The 21097-nt window shown below is 32.2% G+C and overlaps 2 protein-coding genes and 1 non-coding gene across 4 annotated transcripts; 1 reads left to right on the top strand and 2 right to left on the bottom strand.

Annotated features, from left to right (window-relative positions):
• The first annotated feature begins 1376 nt into the window (after nucleotides 1–1376).
• On the top strand, nucleotides 1377–1450 carry TRNAM-CAU (transfer RNA methionine (anticodon CAU)). The gene has a single exon. It is a non-coding gene; the product is annotated as a tRNA-Met (tRNA).
• A 1905-nt stretch (nucleotides 1451–3355) lies between these two features.
• LOC140812248 (putative disease resistance protein At1g50180) lies at nucleotides 3356–6639 on the bottom strand. The gene is given in 3 exon segments (XM_073170475.1): nucleotides 3356–5112; nucleotides 5536–5726; nucleotides 5728–6639. Coding segments are annotated over 3 exon segments (2679 nt in total). The 5' UTR covers nucleotides 6549–6639; the 3' UTR covers nucleotides 3356–3445.
• A 6154-nt stretch (nucleotides 6640–12793) lies between these two features.
• Nucleotides 12794–16039, bottom strand: LOC140812245 (disease resistance protein RPP8-like). Of its 2 annotated transcripts, none has more exons than XM_073170472.1 (2): nucleotides 14907–16039; nucleotides 12794–14665 (listed from the first exon to the last, which is right to left on the bottom strand). In XM_073170472.1, exons 1-2 carry the CDS (start codon nucleotides 15916–15918, stop codon nucleotides 12999–13001), a joined length of 2679 nt encoding a protein of 892 aa, XP_073026573.1. In that variant the 5' UTR covers nucleotides 15919–16039; the 3' UTR covers nucleotides 12794–12998. The 2 variants fall into 2 exon arrangements, with proteins under 2 accessions (XP_073026573.1, XP_073026572.1); XM_073170471.1 differs by having other exon boundaries at nucleotides 12794–14686; nucleotides 14907–16037.
• Nucleotides 16040–21097: the final 5058 nt, after the last annotated feature.

Raw genomic sequence — 21097 nt, 5'->3', positions numbered from 1 at the left:
TGCCTGATTATTTCTCATTAGCAGCTCGTTATTCTTTTCCGCCACAAGGAGACAGACGATAAGTTTAGAATATCTCGAAAATCCACGTAATCTATATTGTTGTTATAGAGTTATATTCGATGCGTGAAAAGTGGAAAATATTTTTCAAGCATTTCCAATTCAGTAATCTCGTGCCCACAAAATTTCAATTGTGAGATTATTTGATACATCATCGAGTTGTAATTACTAACTTTCTTAAAATCTTGGAATCTCAACGTATTCCATTCATCCCGGGCGGTGGGAAGTATAACTTCCCTTATATGTTCAAATATTTCTTTTAATCCCTTCCACAAAGCCATGAGATCTTTTTCAATTAGATATTCACATTTGAATCCCCCGTCGAGATGTCGACGCAAAAATATCATGGCTTTTGCATTTTCTTGTGATGTGGATATGCTATTTTTTTTTTTATGATCTCATTTAGACCAAATGACTCAATATGCATTTCTATATCGAGAGTCCATGACATATAATTTTTTCCCGTAATATCAAGAGCAATGAATTCGAGCTTTGCCAAATTTGACATGGTAGTACTAAAAAAAATTATGATGTATTTTATTAGTTAATGAATATTGCAATGCAAAGTAATGGATAAACAACAAGTACAAGCATTCGTAAAAATAAAGAAAATACACGAAGAAGATATTCTTCGATAAATACAAGATTCGGGAGTGTTATAACCAAAATAATTAAAAATAGCTTTGAGAAAACCATCTTATTTTTTCTTCGAAAATTTGATGAAGAATAATTTTTTAGAGAAGAATAGAAAGTTGGAGTGATTGAATGTGTTTGTGAGATCATATTTATAGGGCAAAAACTAGCTGTTTTGTTACCGCTTAATTATGACCGTTGGTATACAAAAAAAATAAATGTATGTAATTTTATAATTTTATGGTAATAATATGGTGTATATAATATTAGTCATGTTTAAATAATTATGTATATCACATTATTATAATGAGGTGTCATATGGTATTTTGTTTAAAAACTTTATTGGCTTTTATACTTGTCGTATCCCTTACCGAGAGTGTGAGATGTCGTCTTAACATCCTCCCAGGATTTATAACAAGTTTTTTAAAAAATTTATTTTTATTATTTCTGATAAACGTTCTTGGTGGAAAAAAATGTGAATGAATGACTCCACTGAATTGAATTGGGTCCATGAATCTAAGAAATAATGAGAATTCTTGATCTCTCTCAATATCTCTCTCAATTCGAAAATCCAGGATTTGAATTGATGTCCTTTTATTGATTCCTCCTAAATTGCATTGATTTCTCGTAAAGATTTCATTTTAATTGGAATTTTGTTATTCACCATGTACGAGGATCCCCACTAAGCATCCATGGCTGAATGGTTAAAGCGCCCAACTCATAATTGGCGAATTTGTAGGTTCAATTCCTACTGGATGCACGCCAATGTTTCCCGCTCGTTAATACATAAAGTCCGATAAGTATATTTTTATATAATAACATTATATTATGTATTAAATATATACACAATAAACAGTAAAATAAATATTATTACTTTTGTTATCTTTTTCTTCTATTTTGGAGCTTGGAAAAATATGGAGGACTTTTAGAGCTTCATGCTGATAACGTGTTATGAAAAAATAAAAATTTATGGTAAAAAAAATAAAAATATCAAATTCTCAAAATTATCAAACTACACACTTTATAATATTTTTCTCTCAACTTAATTGTGAATTTCTTCAAAAATTATGAGGCTATTTATAGAATTTCTTTGATAATAATCCAAAAAATAAATTACATCATTACCTTCATCATCACACACAAATTTCTAATTTTTACAACTCTTATTTTTAACATTCAAATATTCAATACACATATTTTGAATATTTATTTTCAACAATTTTTGTTTATTTATATCTTTTTTTTTGTTAGAATAAAAATGAAGTTTACGTTTTTTTTTCCAAAATTTTATAGTTCTTCAATTTTTTTAGTTGGTCTTATGTAAGACAGTATCAAGTAAATATATCTCTAAGACGAGTTGACATTTTTATTAATTAATGTTAAAGAATTGAAAATAATCGAAGAAAAATGAAGTTTACACTCTTGTTCAAAATTTTTAGTTCTCCAATTTTTGAGTAGGTCTTATGTGAAACAATCATCTTTGTTTGATTTCTATTTCCATTTTGATTTCTATTTTCCATTAAGTAATGTATTTAAAATAAATAGAATGAAAATGAAGTATACACTTTTATTCAAAATTTATAATTGTCTAATTTTTGAGTACGTGTTCTGTGAGCTGATATCGTGGATATATATCCCTGAGATAGGTTGACCCGGTACATTTTCGGAGTGAAAATCAATGTTTTTTCATGGTTCGAGTAGGATAGGAGACATGTTTCGCAAAATTGAACCGTGAAACAACTTCATGAGTTTTTATGTCAATTTTTATTTTTAACTTTAGTAAATTAACATATATGGATAACATAAATTGTATGAATTTATATATATGTCCTTATTTTCGTTAAATAGTATTAATGAATACATTTTTTTTGTGTTTCACGTATTAATGAATTTTATAATAAATTAAACGAAAATGAAATTTTATTTTGGAATAAAATTTTTAGTCCATTTTTTTAAAAAATATATTATATCTTTAATAGATTTTAAAATAAGCGGCACAATGTCAGCATATGCACAAGAACTTCCTAAAAGTTCATCAATTTCAATACTACTCTAACTCATGCACGTTTAATCCAACAAAACTGAATGATATTGAAATATTAATATTTTAGTTCATACTTTTCTTGATTTGCATGTCAAATGTTATATTTGTTAACAAATACAAGAATTTTATTTCTTATACTTGTCATACACCGTGCAAAGCTATATACAAAGCTAATTGTGAACAAAATGAGAATTACACTGACTTGAGTGTTAGTGGGCCAAACCTTAAAATTTTATGCATGACAAAACCAAATAATTATTTGGTGTCATGAGAAAACACTTCAAAAGAATGAAAATGAGCTTAAAATGATTTGATGCGAAATAATTTCTTATATACATCAAATTGATAGAAAATGAGGAATAAGAATGAATTCAAATCTTTTTTATGTGAAACAAATTAATCTTACATCTATGGTTACTTAAAATGATTTATAAGATTTTAAAATTTTTCTTATGTTTTTTTAATATTTTTTTTTGCTTGAAAAATAAATTTTTTTTTAAAATATTACAACGATCTTCATGTTTTATGCCTTGTAAAATTTCCTTCGATGAATACTTGTAAAACTTGTAGCTTCTTTTTCAATGATATGATTTATGTATAGAACTTCATTAATTCAAAATATATCATGAGAAATTATGGTTGTTGTATGTTCCATCTTTGTATGTTACACATGCAACTCACGTACATATCTTCTATTAATTATAAATATAGTCACAAACTAAGGAATGGTATATGACTGATTTTGGGGTAATCTTCTCCTCCAATTCTCAATCGCTCCATGAAATTAGAGGGCATGCCCCATATGGCCAGCTTTCTGATGGAAGCCATGGAAATCATTCCTTGTGGAATCATCTCCAGTTTTGGACAGCCACTGATCCAGAGATCCGAAAGATTTGGCATTGCCTCTTCTTCCACTATCCATCCCACTAAATTCTTCAATTCCCAAAGCATAAGATTCTTGAGCTGAGGAAATCCTTTACTCTTACAGACCATTTCCGTGCCAGCAAATGCGTACTCGACCAACGAAAGGCTTTGTAGTGTGGGAAGATGTTGTAGGGTTTCCATCGGATCTTCCACAATTTGACTACCAGAAAGCGACAAAGAAACAAGATTCTGGAGTAACTGAGGGTCCCAATTCGGCAATCTCCTCAGTTTCCCATAAATTGACAAATAATTGAATGGGCAATACATTAACGTATCAATGACAAGTGAACCTTGTTCGGAACTCAAATCATGCCCCACATAAATTTGTAAACTTGCCTCCTGAAGTTGATCCTTGAGTTTAGTGATGTGATCAACAACCACGGAAATACTTTCTAAATCATGAACAAGCCCACCAAAACGTCGGAGGTTGGTTAATTTGAGGAGATGGTTGGTATGAAAGGCCTTACTACTGAACCCAATCAATGTCTCCAATTCCATTAAGCCATCCAGCCTTAGTATTCCACCATCGATTGTCATTGTTGTTTCTCTCGGAATCATAAAGAGATGCCTCAATCGTCCCATATTATCAATCGAACTTGGTAACGTCATACGTCCCTGCGTTCGCAGATCCAATGATTGTAAACATGGTAGCTTGCAGACAAATTTTGGCACCTCCCAGACCCAGCTATATCTTACACTCAAATGCTTGAGCATCACTAGTTTTCTCACAGCATCAGGAAACTTTTCATCCTCAAATTTGCAGTTTTCCAATACCAAGACTTTGAGAGATCGGAGCAATGCGTTGCTGAGTAGATCTTTCCAGATGGTAGAAATATCATAAGCTTTTATTCTGTTGTTTAGCAATAGAAGAGATCGCAAGTTTGCATTTTTAAAGTGTGCAACACTACATGCGTCGTCATCGCCCAAATGGATCGCTAATCTTCGAATTTTTCCTTGAGAATCCTCAAAAAAGTTCTCTTTTTCTCCCTTTGACAAACATAGATCTCTCACCAAATCATGAAGACGGCATGATTTAAATCTCCCATTCATTTTCACCTGAACCATGCATTTTCTTGCTAGCTCGTTTAAATAACGTTCAGCAACATCCCTAAGAGTTTCATTTCGGCCTTTATCGTCTGATGAAATCAATCCTTCTGCCATCCATATCAAATATACATCTTCCACATTTATATTCTTGTCCTCCGGAAAACATCCTAAATACAGAAAACATAACTTTAGGTGGTAAGGCAATACATTGTAACTCAAGTTTAGAACCTGTTCTACACTTTCCTTCCCATGCTTCAGGTGCGAATCCATATTCTTGAGGACCTTATTCCAGTCCCCTAAATTGTGTTGACCTCGCAAAATTCCACCAATAACCGATACTGCTAGGGGTAGACGCCCACATTTGCGTACTAATTGCCTTCCTGTAGCTTCAAACTCTTTCGAATCAGCTGTGTGCACAATTGCCAAACATAAATCAATCTCCATCTTGATGACAGTAGCACAACATAAGACAAATAATAGGTTCAATAAATTCATTTGCATTCGGCGCACATGAGTCAACTCAAGCCGTAAGAAGTAAAAAAAACAAGAAATCTAAACTTGAAGGGTTTTCCGTTTAAAGGAAAGAAAAAGTTTGTGCTATAAAATATTGGCATATTTAAGGAAGCAATTAAATTCCAAACGCGACTCTTGAAAACTTGGAGAGTAAGAAAAACAATAAACAAAGAAAAAAAATATAAGACAGGTATTTTCTTGGACTTACTTTTCGCACCAAGACTTTGGCACAATAATCACTTTTTATTTCATATTTTTAGGTTTGGATATTCACTTTGAGATTACAAGTATCGATCGACCAACATAATAAAAATAACCTTCGGATTGATGGATGGGAAGAGCTATCTTTCGAAGCAGATCCCAACTTTCATCTTCCGTCAAGAAATCTAGTTTGTAGACAAAAGCTGTGTCTGCGATCAATTCGTTTCGAGTGGTGAGCAAAATTTTGGATTTCGATTCTGCAAGCGGAAATGCATTCTTTAAGATATTCCAATGTTCAATTTCCCATATCATCAAGAACCACCAGACACTTCTTCTGTTTCTGTATATCATATAGTTCTCTCACCAATTCAACTTCCTCCATTCTCGTTACTCGTTCATTGTTTTCTCCCGGAAGAAGTTGCCTCAATATTTCCTGGAAAATAGCTTTTGCTTGAAGTTTCTGCGAAATGCAAACCCAAGCACGAGCTTCAAAACCGAGCTTGTGTTGGTAAATTTTCCTGGCAAGAGTGGTCTTCCCCAAACCACCCATCCCACATATAGAAATCACTCGAGATGACCTATCATCATTTTTCATGCGCATTACAAGAAGATCTATATCATTCTGCATCCCAACAAAGTGCTCTTCAATCCCATGACCGTATGTCTGCCTTAGCAATCGTTGATCGTCATTGCATCCGAAACTTGACGAGCCCTCCCCTTTACTTATAGACTCCAATTTTTTGGTGAGTTCAGCCATGCGAGAGATAATACCTGCAGTTTCCTTCCCTATCTCGTGAAGAGCCAAACACTCACCCAATATGCAAGCGAATCTTTTGAGCCTTTTTTTCAAGTTCTTGGCTCCTCTTTTTGGCGCAACTTCAATAGCATATTTTTCAAGAACATCCTCAGCCCTTGTTGCCAGATCCATAAGTTCTGAAACCCAACCATGCACGATGTCAGAGTCGTATATGTCCCGCCTCTTGTCGGCATCCTTCAAGAAACGGCGCATCGATTGAAGCTCCCTTCCGACATCCTCAACCTGACCTTCGACACCTGATAAAAACTTCACTTCTTCGATCAATAGATCACGCAGCGTTTCCAAAGCCATTGTTGCAGCAGCATCAACCATCTTTTAATTAGTCAAGAGTTCTAGGAAGAAGCTAGTGTATTCTGTGGTTACAGAGTAAACGGATCGAGAGCCTGCTCACTGTCTGCGAATGATAATTTTAGCAAACATTAATTTAGTTAAAATCTATCTCTTTCACCTCGTAGTTGAAATTTCTTTAGTTCAGCCAATAATAGCAATGCCAGACGACCATCCCACGTGATCATTAATATTGATGGTCCCTATTTCTTTGAATCTAAAACCTGTCAAGCTAAATTTTAGTCTCCACATTTATTTTTATTTTTTACTTTTTTCTTTGTACGTGGACTCGTGTCAACACTTTGGAAAGCTAAAATTATTAAATTCATGATCTTGTTTTGAAATATGCAGTCTAATAATATGTGTAGACACTTTTTATCACATCTTCGGATCATCGTTTCCATTTTAAATAATATGATAGTGATTAATTCATAAAAAATGTCGGTCGTAAATCCAAATTGGTTTACTTATAAATGTCAAAATTTGACTTTTCGAATACTAGTTAAATGCAAAAGCTTGTGTGAGACGATCTCACGGATCGTATTTGTGAGACAGATATCTTATTTAGGTCATCAATGAAAACGTATTACTTTTTATGCTAATAGTATTATTTTTATTGTGAATATGGATAGGGTTGACCCATCTCACAGATTAAGATCCGTGAGACGGTCTCACATGAGACTCACTCCTAGTTAAAATGGAAAAATTACGATAGCAATTGTTCATCTTTTAATATTCATATTGGATTTATCCGATCTTCATCCATAGGATCTCAAGTATAAGGATGGATTAAAAGTTCGATTCTTTTTTAACTATACGTTTTCAAATGATATTCACATTGTTCATATATATTCATTTTTATTTAAAAAATTTCTTATAATTTAATCTTTAACAATTTTCACACTGAACTAACAAATGTCTATATTTTTTTTATTTGTATTGAGATCATTAGGTCTTTCTCTAAGAGTCAAATCATTACTCTTAATTCCCACGTACTAGATATCTAGTTGTGAGCTCAATTTATTACATGGATAAGACTCACACATCATGCCTTAAAATATGGCTTCAACCTGTAGCAGCGAGCTCGCCTTTACTATTCTCGATAAGGTATGCTAATCTTTGTCGAACATATATATCCAAGAAAAAAGATTGAAAAAGTTTGATCTTTATATCAAATTTAACTCTATTTGATACCATTTGTTATGATCGACTAAACAAGAAATATGGCCTAGAGAGAACCGTGAATAAATTCTTTTACAAAATTATACTTCTTGAAAATGCTTCGATTTTTATACCACTAATTCTAGGTTGTTAAGCTTCAAATCAGTTTGATATAAAGTATTTTTTCACTTATTTTAGCATATTGTTTGCGGACTAAAAGCAAATAGATCAACAAGTCAATAATGTGATTGAATAAATAATTGAAATAAATTACTCAAAGTAAAAATAGGAAAAAATAAGAACACAAAAATTTATTTATAGAACTTCGAAATCAATTACTTCTGTATCTCCCCTCCATGGGTGGAGCTTCCCTTAGCCTAAGCTGCCTACACTGATAGTGGCAGAGTCAAAAATTTGAAACTATCTGAGCTAAAAATTTGATTAATAAAGTGAAAAACTAATACATGCAAATTAAATTCATAACAATTATATTTTATGAGCTAAAATTTTAATTTTTGTCGATTGTCTTTATTTTTCTACTTGGGAAACCTGAGCTAAATAAAAAAAAATTAACTTCTATGAGCTTTGTCGTTCTTTTTCTACCCGAGCTACCTAGGTTAATACAAGTTGAGCTAAAATATCAATGTAAAAAAAATTAAAAGTAGAAAATCTCATTTGGGGGCATACACGTGGCTCCGCTCTTGCACAATGGGCCTAGAAAAATCAGATTGACTAATTCCTGGAGTTTATTGGTGGCTCCAACTCTGCAGCGAAGGATTTCAATACTGATGGCAGTCAAATTTGGACATATCATTTAGCAAATATAACACACCGTCTTCCTGTCGACTAAGTAGTGGACTACCAGTTGTCAGTGCCCCATTAAACACCCATCTTCGTGTAACTGAATTCAAACCTTTAAGGAAAAGTCGAAGAAGAACATAGTTAGAAAAATCATGATTCCTGAATGTTGTTGCTAAATTATTGAATCTCTCCCATTCTGCATAGAATGGTTCTTCGGTTTGTTGGGCAAAACTTGTGAATACTTGTCGATGAAACATCTTGAAGTATTTCACAACAAAAAAAATTCTCAAATTCTTCTTTTCTTGATGAATCACATGTACAAGAAGAATGAGACAAAAAAAAAAAATAACAAAACTCGAAAAAAAATAACCTTGCACCATTCCCCGGCAGCGGCGCCAAAATTTGGTGTGCTGTCGTTGACCCACCAAACTTAAATTCCTACTCTCTAAGTAAAATTAGTGTAATGGTGAGTAGGGTAGAATCCACAGGGAACGGGGGATGATTTTCTTTCGAGTAAAATGCAAATAAAATGGGGATTTGTTTGATAAAAACTAATAAAATACTAGAACTAATTTAACATGCAAGAAGAAATAACTAATCAAGATGAAAAACTAATAAAATGTAAATTAATATTACCAAGCTCGATTCAAGGGATTTCTATTATTCAATTGTGTCACTGTTCATCGACTAACATATTATTTATTCATACAGTTACAAGTAATTAACCTTGGATGTGAGAACCTGAAATTTCAGCAGCTAAATGTTTCAGTAGCTATCAAAATTTCAGCAGCAACTCATATTTCAGAAGTTAGTATTTTTCCAGCAGACATGTATTTTCCAGTAGACAGAATCCAGCAGCAGAGGAGCGAGCAGCAGCAGCAGCAGAAGAGCGAGGAAGCAGCAGACAGTTACTGATTCAGCTTAGACTTGTAACTGAAGCATTTAACACGGAATAAAGGTTGTTAATGGCAGATTATGGCCATTAAATGGGAAGCTAACAGTCAGAATATTTTCCTATAAATAGCACCCTCAACCTCTGAATTGGGTTACACAAATCTTGAATTATCACTTGAAATATTTGAGATAAGAGAGTGCTTATTTTCGGGCAGTAGAAAGCAGTAGCGAGAGCAAGCCTATTTTCAGAATTCAACCGAAACTTTATAGCAAATCACGGTAAGTGGGCTTATATATAAATATCTTGAAATTCAGTTTGGTAACTCTGTTTTAAAAGTACAGTTTCTGTATGTGTATTTCTGATATATATGATTTTGAAGCACTGAAACTCCCTAGTGAACTAATGGTAGGAATATATATTCTGAACATTTCTGAATTCTGATTCTGATTCTGGCCTCACCCCTTAGAGGAGAGAACATATAGGGGACTGATATCAGTTTAGCCATGAAATTCACTAACGTGCTCAGTGCTTACTAATTCTTATTTCTGTTCTGAAACCTGTGGTCTGATTTCTGTTCTGAAAAGATGAGTTTCTGTATATTATTTTATTACTGTTTTTGTTAAAAATGATTTCGAAACTGGGAGTTATTCCTGCCCCTGCTTACTGAGTGACAATCATATCACTCACCCACCAAACCCATCTCAGATAAGAGCGAGGAAGAGTTGATAGAAGAAGAGGAGCAACGTCAGTTTTGGGGCTGGTGATGAAGATCGTTGTTCTAAGTTCTTATTTATGTTTTATATTCCGCTGCATCTGTTCAGACATTGTAATTTTATGATTTTACATTTTCGCTGTAAAACATGTCATTGAGTTGTAACAGACAATGATTATTATGAATAAAAGACTGGTTTCTGAAATTCTGTACTTCTGAGGCTTGTTGTTTTCGAATGTAAATTGGAGAGCAATGCCGGTGTCAACTAACCCCCGTCCCGGTGCATGACATTGGAATTATAGGGATAACCGCTAAAATTCTTGCGTTTTCCTAAATTAATTGACCAAACCCAGCATCCAGTCAAAACTTATCAATAATTAACTGGGCACGATAGCGTTCCATATTAATTAAAAATAGCATTTTCGTTTTGTTAAAACAGTTAATCATAAAATCTAACAATCGAGATAGCTGCAATTGATAGATCGAGTTTTGTTGATTTATTTAAATTAAATATGCTATGATAGCACAACACACCTAATCTATCGCTACTCATGTACCAATCGTTCATGACAATTACTCTTGTGACCAATTATGAACGGGTTTGGAAGTCGGTGAACGTCGCCGAGGACCTCTCCACCCCGGTAAAGCATGACCGGGTTTAGATCAGGATTGGAAAGCGGTAAAACATGACCAGGGACCAATCCACCCGATAAAGTATGACCGGAGATCTCATGTATGTGGTACTGGATCTTCCCTGTCGCCAATACTGTGGTTTAGTCTGATCAGGCGCATTTATGTATGAGTCACTTGCTTTGAAACATATCTCTACGCAAAATGATGAAGTTATGCATGTTCAAGTATGTATGATGCAAGTATGTTTATGAAAAAATTTATGATGATGACACGTCCAAGTTTATGTTATTACGTTCAAGTTTAAGTATGTACGTTCTACTTTAAAGATGTATGTGGTTTTATTATGTATTACTTGCTAGCTCTATTTTATACATGTTGAGTCTTTAGACTCACTAGACTTGATCGATGCAGGTGAGAACGAGTATGAGGAGACGAGAGGTGGGGACCAATGACCCGGCTTGGACTGCGCAGGAGGCTAAACCCGAGGACTGCCTATGTTTTAAGAACTTTATGCATGTTGTTTCAACTACTCTAATTTTCTACGAAATTGATTACGTTGTTTAAATGTTTACCCTTTTGGCAAACTTTGTTTATAACTATTTCTATTTCAAATAATTTTAGATGAACATATTATTTTATCGCAATTTGAATGATTACTATTTATTTGAGAAAATATTTATTTTTCCGCAAATTTTAAAATACTTAAAAGTATAGTACGTTACAGATGATGTGTTAATAGCTTCTAAAAATATGGAAGAACATATCAAATATTTATAGATTTCTCTAAAGTTTGTACAAAAGAAGGACTGGTTTTATCTGAAAATAAAGTAGTCGTTAATACAAGAAAGATTGAATTCCCCGGAATAGAAATCGACGAGTCTAGAATAATTTTGCAGGACAACATAGTAGAAAAGGTGATAATTTTTCCAAACAAATTAAAAGAACAACTTCAAAGCTTTTTAGGAATTGGTAATTTTGCTGGGATGTTAATTAAGAACCTAGCAAAACACAAGAAAGTGTTTGAGTCCAAATTTTTTTGGAACTGAAAAGTGCTAATGTATCCATTTGTGCATGATTTTGAGCCGTAGACCTTTAAAAACTTGGTTAGTGTTGATCTTATGTATATTTTTTTCTGGAGAAGATTGCGAGTTCTCCGCAGTGAATAGACTGCATTTTCAAGAAATTGTTGTAGATTTGAAGACGAATAGTACTTGCTATATATAGAAGGTTTTATGCTTTTTAAGATGTTACGGAGATAGTAAATGCAATTTTCCCGCATTTTTTTTTTACGCCTCCTTATATTTATTTTCTCATCTCAATATTGTCTTCGTACTAGCTCATAAATTTAAATTCACAATCAATTATTATATTTAAAATAAACAAGATCCTTCAATTAATATAATGTTTGGGGGAGCAACACATAAACGTGCATAAATATTTAATCATCCTTTTGTTGGTTTGGCTGTCTATTTAAGAAGTCAACTACGTAATATATATTATTAAACTTATTTATTATAATAAATTTTAGAAATTTGAAAAAATTAATAACAACGAAAAATATTTTGAGAAATTTGAGGAAGTGTGGAAATATGTATAAAGTAATATATAACATTTTATTTTTTTCATCTTCTTATTTTGAAGGTTATTTGTCATACCAAATTTTATTGCCCAAAATATCTCTTCCCCATAAAATATTTATTTGTAAAAGAAAACAAAATATAACAAAATTGAATTCAAATCTTGTATCTTACACAAAAAATTACCACATGTATAATTATATTTTATATTAAAAATTAATCAAAATGCACGGATCGAATGCCAATTAAGTATATAATATACATCCTCACTTCCCGCGCAATACAAATTCTATTGGTTTAATGATGTAAAACAACAGGGATTGTATTTATCAAATAATAATAAATTGTCCAATTTACTTAATTTCTTTTGCGCATATGTAGTTATTAGCTAAAAATTAAATAATAATAAATTGTCCAACAAGTATGTGTGTACGACCTTTAAGATATCAAATACGCTAAAATAAATAAAAACATATATTAATTTTCAATATTTGACGGATAAATTGTAGAATGGGTACAAAGATATTCATTATTATGTCAAGGTCTATAGTGCCATTTTGTTTGGAAGCACACAAAACCCAAAATGTTGTGTATACAAGATAAAACGTGAGGGTAGGGTAGCTAGGTAAATTTCAGCAGAAAAATGACGTTAGCCTTCAAATCAAATGAATGAATGGTATATGATTGATTTTGGGATAATCTTCTCCACCTCTTCTCAACCGCTCCATGAAATTAGAGGGCATGCCAAATATGGTCAGGTCTGTGATGGAAGCCATGGAAATTATTCCTTTTGGAATCATCTCCAGTTTTGGACAATGACTGATGTAGAGATCCGAAAGATTTGGCATTGCCTCTTCTTCCACTCTCCATTCCACTAAATTTGTCAATTGAGAAAATGTAAGATCCTTGAGCCGAGGAAATCCTTTACTCTTACAGACCATTTCCTTGCCAACAAATGCGTCTTCGCTTAAGCGAAGATTTTGTAGCGTGGGAAGATGTTGTAGTGCTTCCATCGGATCTTCCCCAATTTCACAACCATAAAGAGATAAAGAAACAAGATTCTGGAGTAACTGAGGGTCCAAAGTAGGCAATCTCCTCAATCGCCCATAAATTTTCAAATGATTGAGTGGGCAATGCATTAACGTATCAATGATGAGTGAACCTTGTTCGGAAGTCAAATCCATCACATAAATTTCTAAACTTGTGTCCCTAAGCTGATCTTTGAGGTTAATGATGTGATCAACAACCACGGATAAGCTTTCTATATCAGTAACACACCCACCAAAACATTGGAGATTGGTTAATTTGAGGAGATGGTTAGTATCAAAGACCTTACTATTGAACCCAATAAATGTCTCCAATTCCGTTAAGCCATCGAGTCTCAGTCTCCCACCATCATTCGTCTTTGTTACTTCCAGATTCACAAAGAGATGCCTCAATCGTCCCATCTTTTCAATCGAACTCGGTAACGTAATATCTATCCGCGTTCGTAGATCCAATGATTGTAAACATGGAAGTTTGCCCACAAATTCTGGCACCTCCACGACTATGCTACGTCTTATACTCAGATGCTTGAGCATCACTAGTTTCCTTACGGCATGAGGTAACTTTTTATCCTCAAATGTGCAGTTGTCCAATACCAAGACTTTAAGATATCTGAGCAATGCGTTGCTGAGTAGATTTTTCCAAATGTCAGTAATATCATGACAATCAAAGCTCGATTTGGATAGCAATAGAAGAGATCGTAAATTCGCATTTTTAAACTGTGCAATACTACACGCGTCGTCATCGTCCAAATCGATTGCCAATCTTCGAATTTTTCCTTGAGAATCCTCAAAAAACTTCTCTTCTTTTCCCTTTGACAAACATAGATCTCTCATCAAATCATGAAGGCGGCATGATTTAAATCCCCGAGTACTCATTTTCACCTGAACCATGTATTTGCTTGCTAGCTCATTTAAATAACGTTCAGCAACATCCCTAAGAGTTTCGTTTCGCCCTTTATCGTCTGATGAAATCATTCCTTCTGCCATCCATATCAAATATACATCTTGCACCTCAATATCCTCGTCCTCTGGAAAACATCCTAAATACAGGAAACATAATTTTAGGTAGTGAGGCAATACGTTGTAACTCAAGCTTAGCACCTGTTCTACCCTTTTATCATTGGCATCAACACCTTTCCCGTGCTTCAGGTGCAAATCCATATTCTTGAGGACCTTATTCCAGTCCCCTGGATTTTGTTGTCCTCGCAAAATTCCACCAATAGCGGATACTGCTAGGGGTAGACACCCACATTTGCCTACCAATTCCCTTCCGATAGCTTCAAACTGTTTCGAGTTGGCTACAAAATATTGTCAAAAATTGAAGGGTGAGCCGTGTAAAGAAAAGAAAAAGTATTCTGCTACAAAATATTGTCAAAATATCGATATTTAAGGAAGCAATTAGTTTCCCAACGTGATTCTTGACAAAACAAAGAAAAAATATATACAAGAGAGATCTATTTTGTTGGACTTGGATTTTGGTTATTATAAGTATCGATCAATCAACAGAATAAAACTTACCTTCAGATTGATGGATGGGAAGAGCTATCTTTTGGAGCAGATCCCAACTTTCATCCTCCGTCAATAAATCTAGTTTGTGGACAAATCCTGCGTCAGCAACCCTTTGGTTTCGAGTGGTGAGCAAAATTTTGGATTTCGATTCTTCAATCGGAAATGCTTTCTTTAAGATATTCCAATGATCAATTTCCCATATATCGTCAAGAACCACCAGACACTTTTTCTCTTTCTGTACATTGAATAGTTTTGTCACCATAGATTCGATTGTCTGTCCTTCGTTGTTTTCTCCCGGAAGAAGTTGCCTCAATATTTCCTGCAGAATAGCTTTTGCTTGAAGTTTCTGCGTGATGCAAACCCAAGCACGAGCTTCAAAACACAATAGTATATCCTTGTGTTGGAAAATTTTCCTGGCAAGAGTGGTCTTCCCCAAACCACCCATCCCACATATAGAAATCACTTGAGATGATCTATCATCAATATCTTTCATATGCAACACAAGACGATCTATGTCATTCTTCATCCCAACGAAGTGCTCTTCAATCTCATGACCGTATGTCTGCCTTTGCAATCGTTGATCGTCATTGCATTCGAAACTTGACGTATTACGTATAGACTCTAGGTCTTTGGTGAGTTCAGCCATGCGAGACATAATAACTCCGGTCTCCTTCCCTATCTCGTGAAGAGCCAAACACTCGCCCAATATGCAAGTGAATCTTTTGAGCCTTTTTTTCAAGTTCTTGGCTCCTCTTTTTGATGCAACTTCAACAACATATTTTTCAAGAACATCCTCAGCGCTTGTTGCCAGATTTATAAGTTCTGAAACCCGACCACGCACGATGGCAGAGTCGTATCTGTCCGGCCACTTGTCGGCATCCTTCAAGAAATCGCGCATCGTTCGAAGATCCCTTCCGACATCCTCAACCTGACCTTCGACGCCTGATAAGAACTTCACCTCTTCGATCAATAGATCACGCAGTGTTTCCAAAGCCATTGTTGCAGCAGCAGCATCAACCATCCTTTGGTCAAGAGTTTTTGGAAGAAGATAGTATATCACGTGGTATTTTTGAAAGAAGACAGAAAAATTTTAGTATTGAACCTTCTTTTGACTCTGATTTTTTTGTATAAATGAGCACATGACATTGTCCATTTTTGATTCTGCATTTTTGCAATTGAGAAGGATAAGAATCAAACAAAAAGTCGAAGAATGTAAAAAATATATATGTATGATGGGCGACTTATTTGTATTTTATTACAAGATTAAAATGCGTTTTTTAATTAAAAAAAAAACTAGCTGTATTTCGTATAAAATATCAAATTATTTTACAAAACTACGACTACTTCCCATGTGATAGTTACAAAATAATCAACCAATTGGCCTTTTAGAAATTAAAATAAAATTAAAATATTCAGTAAATTACGAATAAAATGCAACACATGCTCCGAAAGAATCTTTTCCATAAAATATACTAAAAAAGCTAGCTGGCTCCTGTTTTTTATTTGAAGCAACAACCTGTAAAGCATAGTCAACTAAATGTTAACAACTCATTATGAATATCATTAAACTATATATCGTATAAAATATCGTGACATACTTATACTTTTCATCGTACTAGTAACAAAGCACGTGTGTTGCATGTGTGTAACGAATTTGAGTGCATTACGAATATTGGTCGTAAATTAATGTAGACACATAATTTTTTCACATATTTTTCAATTACAAATATTATTTTACAGTTTATCTATCATTTCAAAAAACCATGGTTTAATTTCTTCAATATTCTCTGTCACGCCCCGGGACGGGGGTTGGTTGACACCGGCGTTGCTCTCAAATTTTCATTCGAAAGCAACAAGCCTCAGAAGTACAAAATTCAGAAACCAGTCTTTTATTCATAATACGAAATAATTATTGTCTGATACAACTCGAATCACTACTGTTTTACAGCAGAAATGTAAAACCAAATATTACAGAGTCTTAACAGATGCAGCGGAAAATAAAACATAAATCAAAACTAAGAACAACGATCTTCATCACCAGCCCCAAAACTGACGTTGCTCCTCTTCTTCGATCAACTCTTCCTCGTTCTTATCTGAGATGGTTTGGTGGGTGAGTGATATGATTGTCACTCAGTAAGCAGGGGCGGGAATAACTCCCAGTTTCGAAATCATTTTCAACAAAACAGTAATACAATAATATACAGAAACTCATCTTTTCAGAACAGAAATCAGATCACAGGTTTCAGAACAGAAATCAGAATTAGTAAGCACTGAGCACGTTAGTGAATTTCGTGGCTAAACTGATATCAGTCCCCTATATGTTCTCTCCTCTAAGGGGTGAGGCCAGAATCAGAATCAGAATTCAGAAATGTTCAGAATATATATTCCTACCATTAGTTCACTAGGGGGTATCAGTGCTTCAAAATCATATATCAGAAATTAAACATACGGAAACTGAACTTTAAAACAGAATTATCAAACGTATTTCAAGATATTTATACATAAGCCCACTTACTGTGATTTGCTATAAAGTTTCGGTTGAATTCTGGAAATAGGCTTGCTCTCGCTACTGCTTTCTACTGCCCGAAAATAAGCACTATCTTATCTCAATTATTTCAAGTGATAATTCAAGATTTGTGTAACCCAATTCAGAGGTTGAGGGTGTTATTTATATGCAAATATTCTGACTGTTAGCCCCCCAATTAATGACCATAATCTGACATTAACAGCCTTTATTCCATGTTAATGCTTCAGTTACAAGTCTAATCTGAATCAGTAACTGTCTGCTGCTTCCTCGCTCTTCTGCTACTGCTGCTGCTTGCTCTTCTGCTGCTGGACTCTGTCTGCTGGAAAAATACATGTCTGCTGGAAAATACCAACTTCTGAAATATGAGTTGCTGCTGAAATTTTGATAGCTACTGAAACTTTTTTAGTTGCTGGAATTTCAGGTTCTCACAGTCTCTAGTTTGATTTTTGAATCATTCAATATTTTTTCTCTCTTTTTTTTTCCCTTGCTTCTTTGTTCGATTAAATTTAGCAATCACATCATATCTGATTTTCATGTTTCTTTTTCATTAACGGATTTGATGTTGATTAATATATTTAATACTTGCTTTGTTTCTTTATCTTATGGACTTCATATTTTGTTTATTTGAGTCGTTCACGTTTCAGATTTTACTTCAATTTTTTTGAAGTCTCACTTGGTTTATCAACATCTTGCAACATCATTGACAACACATTATTATTGTTCTCAGTAGTTCTAATTTGAAATGAAACTTGCGAGGTTTCCTTTTTGGTTCTCTAAGGGTTTCTTCATGTTTAGACATATATTTTCCCTGTAAATTAACTAAACTCATACTTGAATAAGTTTTCAACTCTATCTTTTTAACACATACAAACAATTTACAATAATCAAAAAATTCAGTTCAATATTATGCTCACACAACTCTAATTTATTTCATATCCTAACATATTTATATTCCACCCAAAAACATGTTATTTCCATATTTTATTCTTTTACAAGACAAATGACAAACACTACAACATCAAAATTGGTTTACATTGCATTATATTTTAGGTTATGCATCACTCTAAATCAAATAATAGTAATTTAAGTTTTTCCTAAAGAAAGATGTTGGATCATCATGTCTTAAAATAATAAAAATTTGAATGAATATATAATAAATCATCATAAACGAAACAAACAAATCAATTATTTAAAATATAATGATAGAAACCCATCTTCTTATGTCTAAATACAAATAATAAAATGTGAGAAAGATGATCACATAATAAAATCTAAAATGTAATTAACTTTACTTGTATAGTTTTTATTTTTAAAAAATGACATTCATTTCGACGTCATAGACCAATTATTCATAGGTAAAAATTTGATTTATAATCATGTTTGAAAACAAAATTAGAGGGAAAAAAGAAGGAATGAAGAGAATTAAGAATCAAGAAATAAATATATTTTTTATTTTTTTAAATACATCACATTTTCTCAACGTTTTAACATTTTTTATCGAATTAATAATATTAAAAAATCTATCAATTAGCAACTCAATATTTCACTCAATCATATAATTTCTTATTAATAATATAGGATAATCATTATATATACATTTATATTTGAATTTTAAAAAAATATGATTTGAAATCTGAAAAAAAGTTAAAATATAGAAAACCAAAATAGTCATATATAGTTTTTTTTAAGTACTATCAACATAACTAAATGATAATTGAAAATAAATTAAACAATTTTCCTTATACAATCTCGAGAAATTTTTTTTAACACGTGTTATATAAAGTGTAATTGTACGGAAATATTGAAGAAACAATACAATTTTCTTTGAGGAATCATTATCGGTTGACAAGAAAAAACTAATTCAAATTACATGAATCAAAAATGAAATTATTATAAAGTAGAAAAAACATGAACGAATATATCTACGTTATAAGAATAATAAGAAGAAGCACATATATTATAGTTGAATAAAAAAAACAAGAAAATTTTTATCGATAAAATATTACATATCCAAATGAAATTAAAATACGATTTTAAAAAAAATTTACTGCAAATTTAATGTGTTAATTACAATTTATGTGAGATGAAGTAATATAAATCATTATAATAAGATAATTATGGAGATAAAAAATTTTGTGATAAATAATTTACCTTGAATATGTTTTAATTTAAATGACATTACATTTCAATTGACTTGAATCTAAAGGACAATAATAGAGATTGAATTCCTAAACATTTAAAAAAATACACAAAATAAAATAAAAGAAGGCATATATATATATATATATATATATATATATATATATATGGATAAATTTATTATTGATGAGAAATATAGAAAAATCCAATGCATATGAATGCAACTTCCTAATTCAAATTTTGTACGAAAAATTTAAATTTATTTTTATTAATATAAAAATTTATGTATCCAACAAATAAAAAGTAGATGAATAAAAACCGAAGAACACACATTAATTATACATATATCAATCAAAGTTAGATATACACTAATATGATTTCGTCCGTTTTGATTATTTTGTAAAATCGAAGTACATTAACTCATTTGGCCAAAAAAAAACTCAAGACCTTCACATGAGAATGAAAATAATGATAATTGTCTACAAAAATTTATTTAAATTAAAGCTGTAAATTGAAATTATATATTATTTAGAAGTGAGTATTTTTTTATAACATAACCAAAGTCGGAAAACTTCCAAGTCACCAAAACAACGGATATAATAAAGAAATTTAACCTCGAGATTCGAGATGTAATTATAGAATTAAATCTCCAACAAAAAATGAAGAAAGAATAAAATTTAAATTTTAATGTCTGACAAATAGAAAAATTACGAAAGATATAACAGTAAAAGTAATACGTGTAATACACTTTAGATTAAACACTAAAGAACATACATTAATTATACATAGATCAATCAAAGCAATACACTTTAGATTAGCAATAATATTATTTCGTCCATTTTGATTGTTTTGTTCAATCGAAGTACATTAACTCATTTGGATCAAAAAAACTCAACACATTCACTTGAGAATGAAAATAATGATCATTGTCTACAAAAATTTATTTAAAAAGCTGTAAATTGAAACTATAAATTGTATAAATGTGATTTTTTTTAAACATAACGAAAATCGGAAAACTTCCAAGTCTCCAAAGCAACATATATAATAAAGATATTGAACTTCGAGATTCGAGATATAATTATGGAATTAAATCGTCCAACGAAACATGAAGAAAGAAGAAAATTCAAATTTTAATATATGAAAAATAGAAAAATTACAAAAGTACGATATAACAGTAAAAGTAATACGTGTAGACTCATCATGTTTTCATTGAAATAGGATCCGTACAAGAAAAAACATTTGTCATTCATTGGTTATAGAGGCATCCCAAAAATGTTTGGGTTAGAGAAATATAAATTATTCGTTAATATTTCATCAATCCCTCATTACCTTGCATTTCAATAACTTTTTAATTTTTTATTACGTTTTCTTCAATAATTTAGGTACACATCGAATTTGAAAAAAAAAAACAAACAAACAAACAAAAAGAAAAAGAAAAAACTTATGCACATTGTATTCTAGGCATGTTTACGTGCGTGTATATATCACATTAATCCAATAATTCATATGATGAAAAATAAATTTGTTGTATTTC

The sequence above is a fragment of the Primulina eburnea genome, chromosome 14, assembly GCF_022965805.1.
Source record: "Primulina eburnea isolate SZY01 chromosome 14, ASM2296580v1, whole genome shotgun sequence".
NCBI classification, from domain to species: Eukaryota; Viridiplantae; Streptophyta; class Magnoliopsida; order Lamiales; family Gesneriaceae; genus Primulina; species Primulina eburnea.
The sequence above is the reverse complement of the archived record's forward strand: the minus strand, read 5'-3'. Positions and strand labels throughout refer to the sequence as shown.

Bases quoted from the DNA above. Each gene is read 5' to 3' on its own strand.
- LOC140812245 (XM_073170471.1), bottom strand. From the start codon at position 15,918: ATGGTTGATGCTGCTGCTGCAACAATGGCTTTGGAAACACTGCGTGAT. The intron at 14,687-14,906 runs GTAAGTTTTATT...AATATTTTGTAG, and splicing joins TCCCATCCATCAATCTGAAG to CCAACTCGAAACAGTTTGAA.